Source organism: Aquarana catesbeiana, linkage group LG04 (genome assembly GCF_042186555.1).
Source record: "Aquarana catesbeiana isolate 2022-GZ linkage group LG04, ASM4218655v1, whole genome shotgun sequence".
Lineage (NCBI taxonomy): Eukaryota > Metazoa > Chordata > Amphibia > Anura > Ranidae > Aquarana > Aquarana catesbeiana.
Window position 1 is genome coordinate 372,996,332 of NC_133327.1, and position 15,065 is coordinate 373,011,396.

The window sequence follows — 15,065 nt, forward strand, 5'->3', positions numbered from 1 at the left end:
TGCTTCTCCCCCCCCCCCAGCTGTTAGGCCTGTAGCATTCCACATGGAGGCTGCGGAGCCGCCACCTCGCCGCTGCTTGCTGCCGTGTTCTCCCCGCCGTGAACCTGGACCCTCTCGCGTGCCCGCAGAGATGGCTCTACGTGCCAGCTGTGGCACGCGTGCCATAGGTTCGCCATTACTGCCCTAGGCAATGTGTATCTTGAACTATATCAGATTTAGTCATATTGCTGCCATTACTAAAAACATGCACATAATTAAAAAGTCCTAATTTGGTTATTTATCCATCACTTAATTACCCACAAAAAAAAAATTACAATTTAGCAAACTAAACAATTCAAAAGTAAAAGTAATTCCAATCTAGTTGAAAAAAAAAATGTAAAAATCTACTTACATTAGACTAGAAAATTACTTACAAAAAAGTGGAGACTGACTTAGCCTCTGAGACACAGGCTGGAAGCACTGACTTGTTTCCATAATATTTAAAATGGCTTCTTCGTCAATGACCGCATCTGCACGACCCTCATCTTCGCACAGCTCAGATTCTGTTAGCAGATGAGACAATAGTAAATATCACTTGTGATGGGTTAATGCAATATAAATATGCTGTTTAGGATTCCAAGGGGCACTGCAGTAAAACATTACACTATTTTTGCCCCTAACAAAATACAGTATGTAATCCTTGGTTTAAAAGGGATTTATGCTATACAATAAAAGCTGGAACCTGAACAGGGCTAATATATGTTGTAACACAAAAGGCTCCAGCTAATCAAAACACAGGGTCAGTTTGTTTTATGTTGCCTTTTCAGTTTTGCTGAAAGTGTCACTAAATCCATCATAAAAAAATATAAACATTGCTGTATTACATGATGTTCATATGTATTACACATGTTCACTATGAGACTCGTTTTCTGTATACTGCAAAAAACCTGGTTGATTTGAATGAAGCCATTAAGTGTCTCTACAGCTTACGCATGTATTTGCAAATGTGTGCAAACTAAACCCGTTTTTAATGCATACTGTGACAGGATAATTCGGTTGGTTGCAGGCTGGTCGGTAAGTTGAGCTGGGAATTTTCTTTGGTTTTGTTTGACATGCGTCACCCTTTCATGTGCTCCTTGCTATGAAGGCCAGTTATAGGTGGGGGCAGTGGCCATTTGTTTGAACTGTTGGAATACTGATGAGGGGATGCACTGGACACAATTGTTGCCATTGTGCTGGGTGTTCAGTATGCACCTGTGCCTTTAACCGCCTGCTGACCAGCGTGCGCCAATTTTTGTTGGCAGAATGGCACTGGTAGGCAAAAGTGCGTACAGGTACATCCCCTTTAAGAATCGGTGTCGCGGGCGTGTCGCCAGAGGTGCGCACCCACCGCGGTCTTCGTGACCGTGGGTCCTGCAGACTCGATGTCCGCCGGGTGCCTGCGATGGTGTCACGGAGAAGAACGGGGAGATGCTTTTGTAAACAAACCATTTCCCCATTCTGCCTAGTGACAGGACAGAGATCACTGCTCTCTGTCATCGAGAGCAGTGGTCCTGTGTGTTGAAGCCCAGCCCCCTCACAGTTATAATCACTCCCTAGGACACACTTAACCCCTTCATCGCCCCCCAGTGGTTAACCCCTTCACTGCCAGTGTCATTTACACAGTAATCAATGCATTTTTATAGCACTGATCGCTGTATAAATGACAATGGTCCCAAAATAGTGTCAAAAGCGTCCGATCTGTCTGCCATAATGTCGCAGTTCCAATAAAAATTGCAGATCGCTGCCATTACTAATAAAAAAAAAAATTTTAAAACAAAAATGCCATAAAACTATCCCCTATTTTGTAGACACTATACATTTTGCGCAAACCAATCAATATACGCTTATTGCGATTTTTTTAACCAAAAATATATAGAAGAATACATACAAAAGGGTCAATTTTGGAAAAAAAAACAACTTTTTTTTAACTTTTTGCTATAATACATAACCAAAAAAAAAAAAAAAAATATATAAAAAAAAAAAAATAATTTATTCATCAGTTTAGGCCAATATATATTCTTCTACATATTTTTGGTAAAAAAAAAAAAAAAAAAAAATCGCAATAGGCGTATATTGATTGGTTTGCACAAAAGTTATAGCATCTACAAAATAGGGGATAGATTTATGGCATTTTTATTATCATTTTTACTAGTAATGGCAGCAATCTGACTTTTAACGGGACTGCGATATTACGGCGGACAGATCAGACACTTTTGACACTTTTTTGGGACCATTGACATTTATACAGCGATCAGTGCTATAAATAGCCACTGATTACTGTGTAAATGTCACTGACAGGGAAGGGGTTAACACTAAGGGGCAATCAAGGGGTTAAGTGTGTTCCCTGGGTGTGTTCTAACTGTAGGGAGGATGGGCTTCCAGGGACACGACAGATCACTGTTCCCGATCTCTGGGAACAGTAGATACCCGTCATGTCACCTGTCAGAACGGGGAATCCCGTTCTGCCTCTGTACACTCCTGCAGCATGCAGCGGACGCGAGAGCCCGCCATCGCACCTGCACAAGCAGCCTGACAGCTACGACGATTTGTGCAGGCGAGCCTACCTGCTGCCGTAGAATGACAGCGGCTGATCGGCAAGCGACGCACAGCAGTCTATGGGCAGCCTCTCAGCTGATTGCAAGCTGGGAAGCAGATTTGCCCGTTTTTAGGGAGTGTTCGGGGACAAACGATGCGCCCGCAAACACTCCCACTCTTCACTTGTCTATGGCTCCAGTAACTGGTTTTGTATTGGCGGGGACCGGAGGACAGTGCTTTTTCCGGCACCGCGGCGTCATATCCGGTTTCCCGGCCAGAGTGGAGTTGACTAATGTGGGTGCTGTGGATTGAGGCCTGAGCGGCACCTGTGAGTAAAGTTAAGTGCCGGAGCCGCAGGCCTCAGGCTCAGTCTTCTGCACTTGTCTCTGAAATCTGTGGTGCTGAGCTGTATACTCCTGACACTATGGGTGGAAGTGGAATACATGGGACGGAGTGGGTGGGTTCTATAAGGGATGGAGCTTATAAAAAGTGGGAGGGGTCAAAAAGGAAGGACGGGGTCTAGTGCCCCCCCAATCCTAAAACTTCCCCAGCCGCCACTGCCTTCGGTCTATGTCCCCAATTCAACTAGGAATATTGCAGAGCAGTGTTGGCAACTCTACGCATGCTCAGTTTTTAGTGAGTTTCTATGCTGAGAATTTCCTCCCCATTGCCTCTGAGCAGCCTATGTGACTATAGTCACACATGTGGGCTTATACACAGTAGTAAATGACAGCCCACTACCTCCTTCCTCCTCCATGCCCACTAACCAGCTAAACACAATGGTGGGGGAAGTTGCATGTAAATTGATGGAGGCTTTTAGAGATTTTATCTCAAATATATATTTGTATGACAATTTGAATTTCTAAAGCCTGTTTTTTTGTTGTTTTGTCTTTTGAACATGTGACCAGCAGCAGAGGACTGGTAGGTTCTCCTGCTAATGTTTTCCTGCAGTTTGGGAGAGAGCTGGGTCATGTGACAGTTACATATGGATTAGGAAAAAGTTATATATGTTTTATTTTAATAATTACAGTGCCTTCATCCATATACAGAAATAGAAAGGAGAATGTAAATTAACAGCTTCCTGCCCACACTATAGCTGAAAGACGGCTACAGCGTGAGCTTACTTTGCCGGGAGGGCATACATTGATGTCCTACCATGATCGCGCTGCCTGCGCCCCCCGGTGGCGCGCTCTGATCGCAGAGTCCTTCGGACTTGGCTGATCACAGATCGGGGTAAGGGCCCAATCACAGCGGCCCTTTACCACGTGATCAGCTGTCAGCCAATGACAGCTGATAACAGGATGTAAACACAAGCCGGTTATCGGCATTTCTTTCCTCGCGCTCAGCATGAACAGAAGAAAGAAGAAAGCCAATAACCAGCTTCTGGTAAAGGGACATTGGCACTGATTATCAGTGCAGTCCCAACAGTGCCCACCAGTGCCGCCAATCAGTGCCACCTACCAGTGCTGCCAATCAGTGTCTCCTCATCAGTGTCATCTATCAGAGGTGTCCTTTAGAGCCACCCATCAGTGCCACCCACCAGTGCAGCCTTCAGCCTTATTAACGTACATCAGCGGAGAAAAATTACCTGTTTGCAAAATTTTATAACAAACTATGAAAAAGGTTTGTTTTTTTTTTCAAAATTTTTGGTCTTTTTTTTGTTTAGCAAAAAATAAAAAACCCAGTGGTGATTAACTGCCAAAATAAAGCTCTACTTTTGTGAAAAAAATGATAAAAATGTCACATGGCTACAGTGTTGCATGAGCACGCAATTGTCATTCAAAGTGTGACAGCACTGAAAGCTGAAAATTGGCCTGGACAGGAAGGGGGTGAAAATGCCCAGTAGGCAAGTGGTTAAACAGTGTGTGTTTAACATCATTTTAAAATTTTTAAATTTAATATCCAAGTTAATGTATTCAATAAAGAAGATCTTTATTGACACATTTCTATTTCTCCTTTGTGCACTTTAAAAATCACTCACAGTATAAATGTAAGCAACACGGTGGGCACTGGTGGCCCCACCAGATAGTCAAAAACATTTTTGGAAAATTTCAGCATCAAAACCTAAATTTCTATTGCCCGTTCTGTTCCTGCAAGCAAAACAAGTTACAAAGTAAATTATTTTTTTCCACTAGTTCAGAGCTTGTCCTTTGTGCATATTTAATCATGCTGCATTTATAAATGTTGTGAACCTGACAGGTAAAACTAAATTATTTTGTATCAAATGATTATTATGGCAAACATTGGTCATAGCTTTATGAATAGTCTTAGGTGTTCTTGAACCCCTTTCTTTACCTTAACCCAAAAAAGTAAAATAAAGTGACATGCAAATAAAAAATATAGGTTATATGCGAGCATTCCAGTAAAATAATACTGCAGTAACTGCACAAGCTGAAAATGAAGAATTAAAAAAAACACAAGCTGAAAAGTGATAAGAAACCTTTCTTGTACTCAACGTGGAAATTAGGTGGATAAAATCATAAAAAGTCCAGATGTTCTTTCCACAGATTAGCTGGAAAAGAGAACTGGCCAAGTATAATGCCTGCAAAATTTCCATGTTTTACATTTAGCACACAACTATGCAGAAATGAAAAAAAAAAAATGACAATTAGTATTTTTAGATTTTTCTCACTCATGAGCAGTTGATCTATTTTTTTTTAATTCTATATTTAAAGCTAAACTCAGAGAATACTAAAAGTTCTCATTTGCATGCACGGTTAGGGTTAACTGCTTGTTTATGACTAAGGAGACTGGATACAGCAGTTATCCTGAACTGATCCACTGCCCCGCTAAACTGGTCACTGCAGCCTCTTCTCCCCTATGCTCTGGTGATCTAAGGTCCTCAATACATATGCAGGGTGCACAGTGTAAGGCTGCTGAGGGACAGTCCACTACCGAAGCATAGGGTAGTGCCCTGTCGTCTGCTGGAGGAGCAGAGCAACGGGTAAGTAAAAGTGCTTTTGTCGTCCCCTAGACTAAAATAAAACAAATAACTCTTGTAGTGTGGGCGCAGTCCCACTCCAGGACAGGGCTTTTCGTTTGTTTCTGGAATTGGGCTTTAAATTATACATATCGCATAATTTTTTTCAGGAAAAGTTGAAATTTGTTTTTCACATTATGTTAAATGCCAAGGCAGGATTGCTCATCACTGGCATTATCAAAAAAGGACATGATTCGGTCACGAATAAGCAGTCTGTTTTAGATATAGCCTTAAAGGTGGAGCCTATGAGGGGGTGTTTTATTTTAAGGGTAGCAGGAACTGTAACGTGGATCCATGGCAGAGCAGAGAGGGGAATGTCAAATATTTCCTGTTCTAGATCTACCCAGCCATAAAACTCTAAACCAGTGGTCACCAAACTGCAGCCTGTGGGCTGGATGTGGCCCTTTGCTTGCCTGGATGTGGCCCTTGTGGTACTGTTCCTTCCGCTGATATGAGTTAGCATTCCTCCCAGAGACACAGGCTGTGGGGAACTATTCATCCCACTGGCGCGGCTCCATTTATTCTACTGACACCAGTGATGGGTCACTATTCCTTCCACTGACACCAGCAATGGCGCATTGTTCCTCTCATTGATATAATCGATTTGACACTATTCCTCCTACTGACACTGATGATGGGGCACTATTCCTCCAATACCAGTGGTGGGGCACTGTTCTTTCTTCTAATAACTACAGGCGCTATGTAATTTTTTTTCTTCTCCCCCACTGGCCACCAAGCCTGAGACATGGTTTGCTCCCACTGGCCACAGTACAGCCCTCCTAAAGTCTGAAGGAGAGTAAACTGGCCCTTTGTTTACAAAGTTTGGAGACCCCTGCTATAAACCAAGAGTGTTTACAGCAGTTAGTCACTCTCGAGAAGTGAAAGTCCTGGTGGCAGCGTACGGGGTTCAAGAATATCTATGCCTCTCCTGTTCTACGTTAGAAGTATGAAGCAAATTTCCCATTTTCATGGTCTTGTATGCCCAAAGGAACTGGGTGAACTCACTTTTAACAGATCTTAATACGGAGGGAGGGATATACATTTGGAGGGTTTGCAGGAGGCATAGTAAGCCAGGCAATATGCTCATTTTCAGTAAACTATTCTCCTCTAACCAGGTGTGTATACACGCAAGAACGAAAGATTCAATACTTTCACTAAAACCCATTTGTGTGGGAGAACTGTACCTGGCCATTTCAAAATATTTTGTTAGCCCAAATTACAATTTGCCATAAGACTCAGTAGAGTCAACTAAATGAATAAGTGCAGTGTGATAAAGATCTTCTCAGTCTAAAGCTTCTTTTCAGAATCCTTCCCCTTAGACCCCTTTCACACTGAGGCGCTTTTCAGTAGCTTTCACGCTAAAAAAAGCACCTGAAAAGCTCACGAAAACCTATTTTCATTAAAGTCAATGAATGCTTTCCCACTGGGGCAGTACGCTGCCAGGGCGGTGAAAAACGCTCCTCTCCATTGAAATGAATGGAAAGTTCTTCAAAAGCGCCTGAAAAGCTCTTCAAAAGGCGCTCAAATGTTTTACTGGCAGTTTAGAAGTGCCTCAGTGTGAAAGTAGCCTAACTGTCAAAAGATGCAGCACACATTTTGGGCTTATGAACCTATAAAACAAACCAATCTATGTCAGTTTAACCTGCCTGATGTACAAAAAAAATACAACAGCAACAACAAATGCATCTGAAATGTTATAAAAACAGCAAATTGGTTTTCGTGCTTCCAGAACACATGGTAGCAAAAGGGTCAAAAACAAGGAATTATATATTTGTCTGTTTTTTTAAGTAAAAAAACACAATTAGAATTTCCTTTGAATGGACACCGGATTTGTTTTTCCTCCCATCTTTTTTAATTCACTTCAACACATTTAGTTTTAGCTTACTTATCCTTTAATGAAGAAGGCAAAACTGGCATATATTAGTAAACTGTACATATTTTTGCAACTATATTTAGTGAATACAGGTGAATTAGTACGCTGTACAAGGGTTCTTCAAAAAGTTTCCGCACTTTCATACATTTCACAGTCTTCACAACTCTTATACTAAACTACAAGGTCAGCTGGCTTGCCAGACAGACTAGTCACGTGACATTCTCAGACAAGACCAATTACTACTTCTCCCGCCTTCACTGTTCCGAACGAAAATGTAAAAGTGTGGAAACATTTTGAAGACCCCTCCTATTTTTCCAGGGGCCTTCTTTTGATAGTAAATGTTAAAGCAGAACTAACTGATCCACTGTAACTCGCAGTGAGCAGGTAGGCTATTTTATGGCAGAAGAGGCATGCAATGTCTCTTCTGCAATAAAGCACAATTACCTGCCTGATCACAGCAATCCCCAGAATGTAAGTTAAACAGCGCATGTGCAGTTCAGCTTACAGCGGCCGGTCTGACTAGCCCCTGCACATGTGCAGGAGTGACGTCAGCACCGGAGGCATTGTTGACAAGGTGAGCATCTCTGCCTTCAATTCCGCTTTAATACAAAACATCAGGAGATATGCATTATCAAAGGACAACTGGCCCAAAATAGCAAAAAAAATTTTTAGACTGTATTTCTTGCCTTGATGTAATGTAGTCAGGTCGCCTCTGGGGGTTCTCTGTGTATTTTTGCCAAAACTTTGCTCTTTGTATTTAGTAGTGTGGTATCTGCAGTGTTGATACAGGGTCCTTTCCTGTGTCCTCCAGGTATGGGTGTGTAAAAGAGAATACTCTCGTAGTGTGATAATGTTTAAAACAAATGGATTTATTAAACAGACAGCTACAACTCACATTTAAAAGCCGAAAATTGGTGAAAATCCACGAGTGCGGAACCTAACTGGCGTCACTTCCGGTATACCTCCGCTCTCACCCTGCGCGTTAGGTCACATCCCACGTGACGTCTTCAGGGATTGGGTTTGTAATAAGTTGTCAGTATTTTGAATTCAATTCATTTGGTGAGCGGAAGTCAGTGGAGGGATTGACAGAGAGGAGTAGCAGAGACAGAGCGACTGGTAAGTTGGATGAGTCTGGCAGCAACATTCAGGATGGATTGAAGGGGGGATAGATCTATGTAGAGGTAAGCCAATGAGTAGGGAGTTGCAGTAGTCGAGGCGAGAGATGACCAGGAAGTGAAGAGCTTTGTCGTGTCATTGGTTTGAAAGGGGCGTATTTTGGAGATGTTGCGGAGGTTGAGGCAGCAAGATTTGTCCTACCCAAAACACACAGACACTAACATTAGCACTGACAATCACCCTAATGCTAACACTGACACTAACCTAGACCAAGCCCTGATCCATTTTATCTTTTTTATTATGCTTAGTATCATGTGTACCACACCAAAGATGGACCAACCATGTCAAACCACCTCCAAGCAGCTTAACATTTCCTGTGACTAAAGGCAAATATTATTAAAAGTTTAAAGGTCCATGGGAGTGTAGCCTGGACGTGGTCGCAAGAAGAAAATTGACCCCAGATTGAACAGAAGGATAGTGCAATTGGTAGACAAAAAGCCAAGGAAAGGTTTTCAAAGAGATACAGGCTGAACTCCAAGGTCAAGGTACATCAGTGTCAGTAAAAATAAATAAATAATAATGTAGCCTACCAAAAATCGTGTAAGCTGACAGCTTCCCATACATGTTGGTTATGCTGCAGTTTTATCAGTTACCATTGCTCTCCGCTCCCAGAGTACACAGATCAGCACCACCGGCTATAGCCAACAGCGTTGATCGAGAGAAATCTTTTCAACAGGCTGGATGTACAACCAGCCTGCCCATACATGGATCGAAATTTATCCGGTCCCTGCTGAACTCAAACACCAGGTGAAAAAAAAAAAAATTAAGAAAACCAATGCAGTCACCACATCTAAGAACTGGTATAACTGGTAAAACTTTATGTGCTGCAACCACATTTTTTGGGATTGTTATACTTTGATAGGCGAGCATAGGAATGTTTTGTATTTAGCAGAGGGTCAGGGTCCCTGCGTTTCTGCAGGTATGGCAGCCCACTGAAATGAACATAGGTTGCAACAGTGTGAAGTCGTTACAGTATACCATGAGATTGGGCAGGTACAGTAGAATTATAAATACAAAAATTCTGTAAAAGGGACAAACCTACAAGCTATGGTGAAAGATTCACAGAAAACGATAATTATGATAACTATTTCCAAACTCAACCTCCATGACAACACTTACAGGCTAATTCCAGTCAACAATCCCCCCTCCAAAGTCTTCACCCATTCCCATATGCATTTATGATTATTTGTGTGTATGTACCTTTTATCTGATTTTTTTTGATAAGTCATATATTGCACAGGGTCCTCTGTCTTCTTCAGAGGTGGATGTGGGTCATTGGTAAGGCAGAAAGATGTGCTGATGTAATGAAGTCTGCATCGTTCTCTGTAACACTGCATTGTGAGCTTGAGGTCACATGACGACACACCCAAGATGGGCATGTCAATAACAAAGAGTACTGAAGGGTACTGGACCATAAAGCAGTGAGTCTTTGGGGAAAATCAACAGATACCAGGTAAGTATTGCAGCAAAACCTTTGTCTTTTTAATTTTTACCAGTGTTGTGTATGTGTGTGTTTTTTTAATATACACACTCCTGGAGAGTACCTTAAAGCAGAGTTCCGCCTGGGAAAAAAAAATTAAAAAAGTCAGCATCTACAAATACTGTAGCTGCTGACATTTAATATATGGACACTTACCTGTCCAGGGAGCCCGCGATGTCAGCACCTGAAACCAATCTTTGGATCGACTCATGGGTGCTGCCACCGCCATTCTTGGTAAGGGAACCAGGCGGTAAAGACTTCTGGCGTCTGGTTCCCTATTGCGCATGCGCGAGCCGCGCTGCACGTTCTGAATGGCCCCAGCTGTCTTCTGGGACCTGTGTGACTCCCAGAAGACAGCGGGGGGGGGGATGGAGGCGGGGCCGGACATAGCGTAGTTCGCCACACATTGTGTGTGGCGCACTTTCGCCGGAAGTGGGAGCAATTACCTGGATTTGACAGGTATCTGCTCCCCCCTGAAAGGTGCCAAATGTGACACCGGAGGGGGGGTGAATCCCAACAGTAGAAGTTCCATTTCTGGGTGGAACTCTGCTTTAAACAACCACCAATAATACCAAAAGATGTAAAGTTACAGGAAAGACTTGTGAGAAGTGAACTTACTTTCCCGCTGGTCCCTGTGCACCTCTACCATATTAGCTGGAGTACAAGAAATGGTCTCTGCTGCCTCCAACTGTGAATGTAATGTCAGTTCCACAGAGAACTCATCAGGCAGGCTGCTGTAGTTCATAGAGTTAGAGAGGGACCTGTTTAACAAGACATACAGTAATCTTAAAAACATAAAATAGAATCATGTATATTATGCAAAATACACTGCTAATGTGGAACACATTATATAAACACACACTGTATCACTATATCCATCTATCTATAGGATCTAGAAACAGACACTGAAATTGGTAGTACAATATTCAGCGATTTTCATCATGGGGCTTATGTTGCAGAAAATAAGTGTAGATTAAAATGTGTGCAACCATCTCCATAAACTTTAACCAACCACAAACCCTTTACATTACTTGAAGACTGGATTCACACTTAAGTTTTATGGTATTGTGCTGTATATATGGGCTGGGTTCATTCTGAATAACACCCCGACACACATACAGCAAGAAAGAACACACCTGCGCTATAGTGCAACACAACGCACAGCTGTAACTGCTCTAAGCTTATGGTGTGCTGGGTGGACAAACATTGTGCAGGTGCATGATTTTGCACATCAAGGCTCGTTAACAAACCATTTATAGTTAACACATGAAAAGTTGAATTGGCACTAAGTTAAAGAATAAGTTTACCTTTGGGAATAGGATACAGGTTCCACCCATTTTTAGGGTGGAACATGTAACCTGTTCCCACTGCTGCAGCTGCGCCCGCAGATCGTTCTCCCTGTGGCAGCAGTATGGGGAGAAGTTGTGTTTGAATGAACTAAATGTCCTGACATCCTTTGCGGCTGTTGGCTTGTAGTTTTCAGTAAACTACCACGGCACTGTGAGTTCATGGATTCTCCCTGTCAGAATGTATCAGCTTCTTTGTATGAAGATACACAGACAGATCTGCAGGAGACTCGCATGGCATCAGCAATCTGCTGGTCGCTGATAAAATGCCTTACTGGCTCCTGCAACAGAAAATAAATGCAGATGTTTGAAACCTGCAAAAAATGTGCATTTATAGCTTTTTTTTTTTTTTAAGTGAACTTATCCCTTGAGCCTAATTTATTTTGAATACTAACACTTAACCCTTAAAATTAACCTTTAGCAGTTGAACTTAACTCAAACATTGGTAACTTAAAATAAACCATTGGACGGTAGTCTTTCCTTTAATGAACACTAACGAACCAGAACATACAGTCCCTCACAGTAGCTGCAAAAACTTGACCCCAATAACAAAATGATTTATAAACAATAGAAAGTTCCCATTGCTGCGCTAAGGTTCCATCTGCACAGGCAACTAGCGCTGGTGCAAATGACAGCAGCAGGAATCTGCTGATTCTTGCAGCTGTTTCTGCCACCTGTGAGCAGCTAGCTGCAGCCTCTGACAGGCAGACCAATGACAGGTCAGCAGTGGCCGCAGCTATCTATGGCTTTCACCCAGCGACTACCTGCAGTGATCGCTGCTGGGCGCACACAAAATGTGCACATTCGTGCCACTGTCATTCTCATCAATGCAAATGCAGCCTAAAGAGACCTAAAATGCACCATGTAGGGGGACTTCAAACAGACTCTGCTCCTCTGTCCAAAAATGGCTACTAGAAATGTAACTGGCCTAAGTTCCAAAATATTGCTGGAACAATATCGGAAGGTAAAAACAGGTCAGATGATGACCAAAACTAGCAGCTTGGTTAAGGTAGCTGCTAGAATGTCACTTCAGACAACACACCAGAAAAAAATGTATTGATTATGAAATGGTGATTGAACACAAGAGAACAAGGTCCTCCAAAACTTGAAAGGATTTTGTTCCACCGCCTTGCCTGTGGAGGTCATACTTACACAGAGAAGTCATTTTGTTTAAGGATTTCTTTTAGTCTCTTCTGAAAAATTCTTTCACTTTCTGTCATAGCCAAAAACCCACGATCTTTAGACAAAAAGCATATCAAAATTACTCAGCGCCAATAAAACCTCTGCACAGACACATCTACATGTTGGTGAATATACAGTGGATATAGGAAAAAAATCCCCCCCCCCCCCCCCTTAAAATCATCACATTTTGTTGCTTTGAAAAAGCCTGAAATGAAGACAGAGGCTGTTTTTGTTTTATCCAGCTGTATTTACTAGTGCAACCTATAACATCAACATACAGTTAGGTCCATATATATTTGGACACAGGCACAATTAGTTTTTTTTTCAGGTATTTACCAAAACATATTCAAGCTACAGTTATATAACAGATATGGGCTGAAAGTGCACAGTCAGGTTTAATTTGAGGGTATTTACATCCAAATCAGAGGAAGGGTTTAGGAATTACAGCTCTTAAGAATAGCCACCCGCCCTTTTTCAACGGACCAAAAGTAACTGGACAATTGAATCAAAAGCGGTTTCATGGCCAGGTGTGGGCTACGCAGTCGTTATTTCTTCATCAATTAAGCAGGTTAAAGGTCTGGAGTTGATTTCTAAGTGTGGTATTTGCATTTGGAATCTATTGCTGTGAACCTACATCATGCGTTCAAAGGAGCTGTCCATGCAAGGCTTCAAAAACAAAACAAATCCATCAGAGAGATAGCAGCAACTTTAGGAGTGGCCAAATCAACAGTTTGGTACATTCGGAGGAAAGAAGAACGCACTGGTGAGCTCAGCAACATAAAAAGGCCTGGACATCCACAGAAGACAACAATGGTTAATGATGATCGCAGGATTCTCTCTATGGTAAAGAAAAACTCATTCACAACATCCAGACAAGTGAAGGGCACTCTCCAGGAGGTGGGTGTATCATTGTCAAAGTCTACAGTCAAGAGAAGACTTCACGAGAGCAAAATGCAGCAAAATTGATTGGACAGCACTTCACAGCACAGATGGACAATGATCCAAAACACACTGCAAAAGCAACCCAGGAGCTTTTGAAGGAAAAGAAGTGGAATATTTTCCAATGGCCGAGTTAATCCCCCGATCACAACCCAATTGAGCATGCATTTCACTTGCTGAAGGCAAAACTAAAAGGCAGAAAGACCCACAAACAAAGAACAACTGAAGACAGCTGCAGTTAGAGCCTGGCAAAGCATCAGAAAGGAGAACACACAGGCTTTGGTAATGTCCATGGGTTCCAGACTTCAGGCAGTCATTGCCAGTAAAAATTCTTAACAGAATATTAAAATTAACATTTTATTTATGATTATATTAAATTGTCCAATTACATTTGAGCCCCTGAAAATAGGGTGACTGTGTATAAAAATGGTTGCAGTTCCTAAAATTTGTACTTGATATTTATGTTCAACCCCTTGAATTAAAGCTGAAAGTCTGCACTTCAAATTAATTTGGATTGTTTTGTTTCAATTTTATTCTGGTGGCATACAGAGCCAAAAGTATGAAAATTGTGCAAATATATATGGACCTAACTGTAAGTGAACGATAGAATGCCAACATGTCAGAAAAAAAATCTAACACAAAATCACTGAGTTGGAAACAGGATCACCCCCTTATGTCAGTATTTTGTTAAACCATCTTTTGCTTTAAATTACAGCCTTTAGTCTGTTGGGATATGTCTCTACTAACTTTGCACATCTAGACCTTGCAATATCTAAAAGGTTGTAATTAAAGCAAAAGGTGGTTCAACAAAATACTGACACAAGGGGTGATTTTTTTTCCAACTCAGTGATTCTGCTTTGGAATTTTTTTTTTTTTCCTGACATTTTCGTGTTATATCTTTCACTTGGATGTTATAAGTTGCACTAGTAAATACAGCTGGATAAAACAAAAGCTGTGTCTTAATTTCAGGCTGAAAAGCAACAAAACTGGATTATTTAAAGGGGGGTACAGTAGTACCTTGGATTACGAGCATAATCCGTTCCAGAAGCATGCTTGTAATCCAAAGCACTCGTATATCAAAGCGAATTTCCCCACAGGAGTCAATGGAAAATGTCACCGCTAGTGTATGTAGTACCGCATGTGGCCAGGGGTGTGTGTGTGTGGGGAGGGGGGGAGGGGAAACACTCGAGAACGGAGTGTTTCCGAGCGTCTCAGAGCATCTCCGAGCGTCAGCGGTGCCCCGCACCTCTGGCCACATGCAGTACTGCACACCCCAGAGGCTTGAATCCTGCTTGTTTTGCGAGACAACGCACTCAAATCGAGTCAGGATTAAAAATAATAAAGAAATAGCTCGTATTGCGAAATGCTTCTATACCCACCATATCTATATAGAAGATTAACACAAATACTGGCAAGCATACACAGTTATTTTATATATTTAGCTTCTTTTCCTTTACCATGCTCTGTAATTTTATAGTCTGAAACGAAAACTGGAAAGTCTTGATTGCAGAGTAAAAAGTCTAAAAGATGTAC

The 15,065-nt window shown here is 41.9% G+C and overlaps 1 protein-coding gene across 1 annotated transcript in view; it reads right to left on the reverse strand.

The window, feature by feature from the left end:
* Window positions 1-15,065, reverse strand: part of REV3L (REV3 like, DNA directed polymerase zeta catalytic subunit) — a 312,168-nt gene that overhangs the window by 119,595 nt on the left and 177,508 nt on the right. The window contains exons 8-10 of the mRNA XM_073627093.1: window positions 12,564-12,648; window positions 10,684-10,826; window positions 414-542 (exon numbers count right to left, since the gene is read on the reverse strand). Of these exons, the coding sequence (XP_073483194.1) occupies window positions 414-542; window positions 10,684-10,826; window positions 12,564-12,648 (357 nt within the window). The remainder of the gene's footprint in view (window positions 1-413; window positions 543-10,683; window positions 10,827-12,563; window positions 12,649-15,065) is intronic.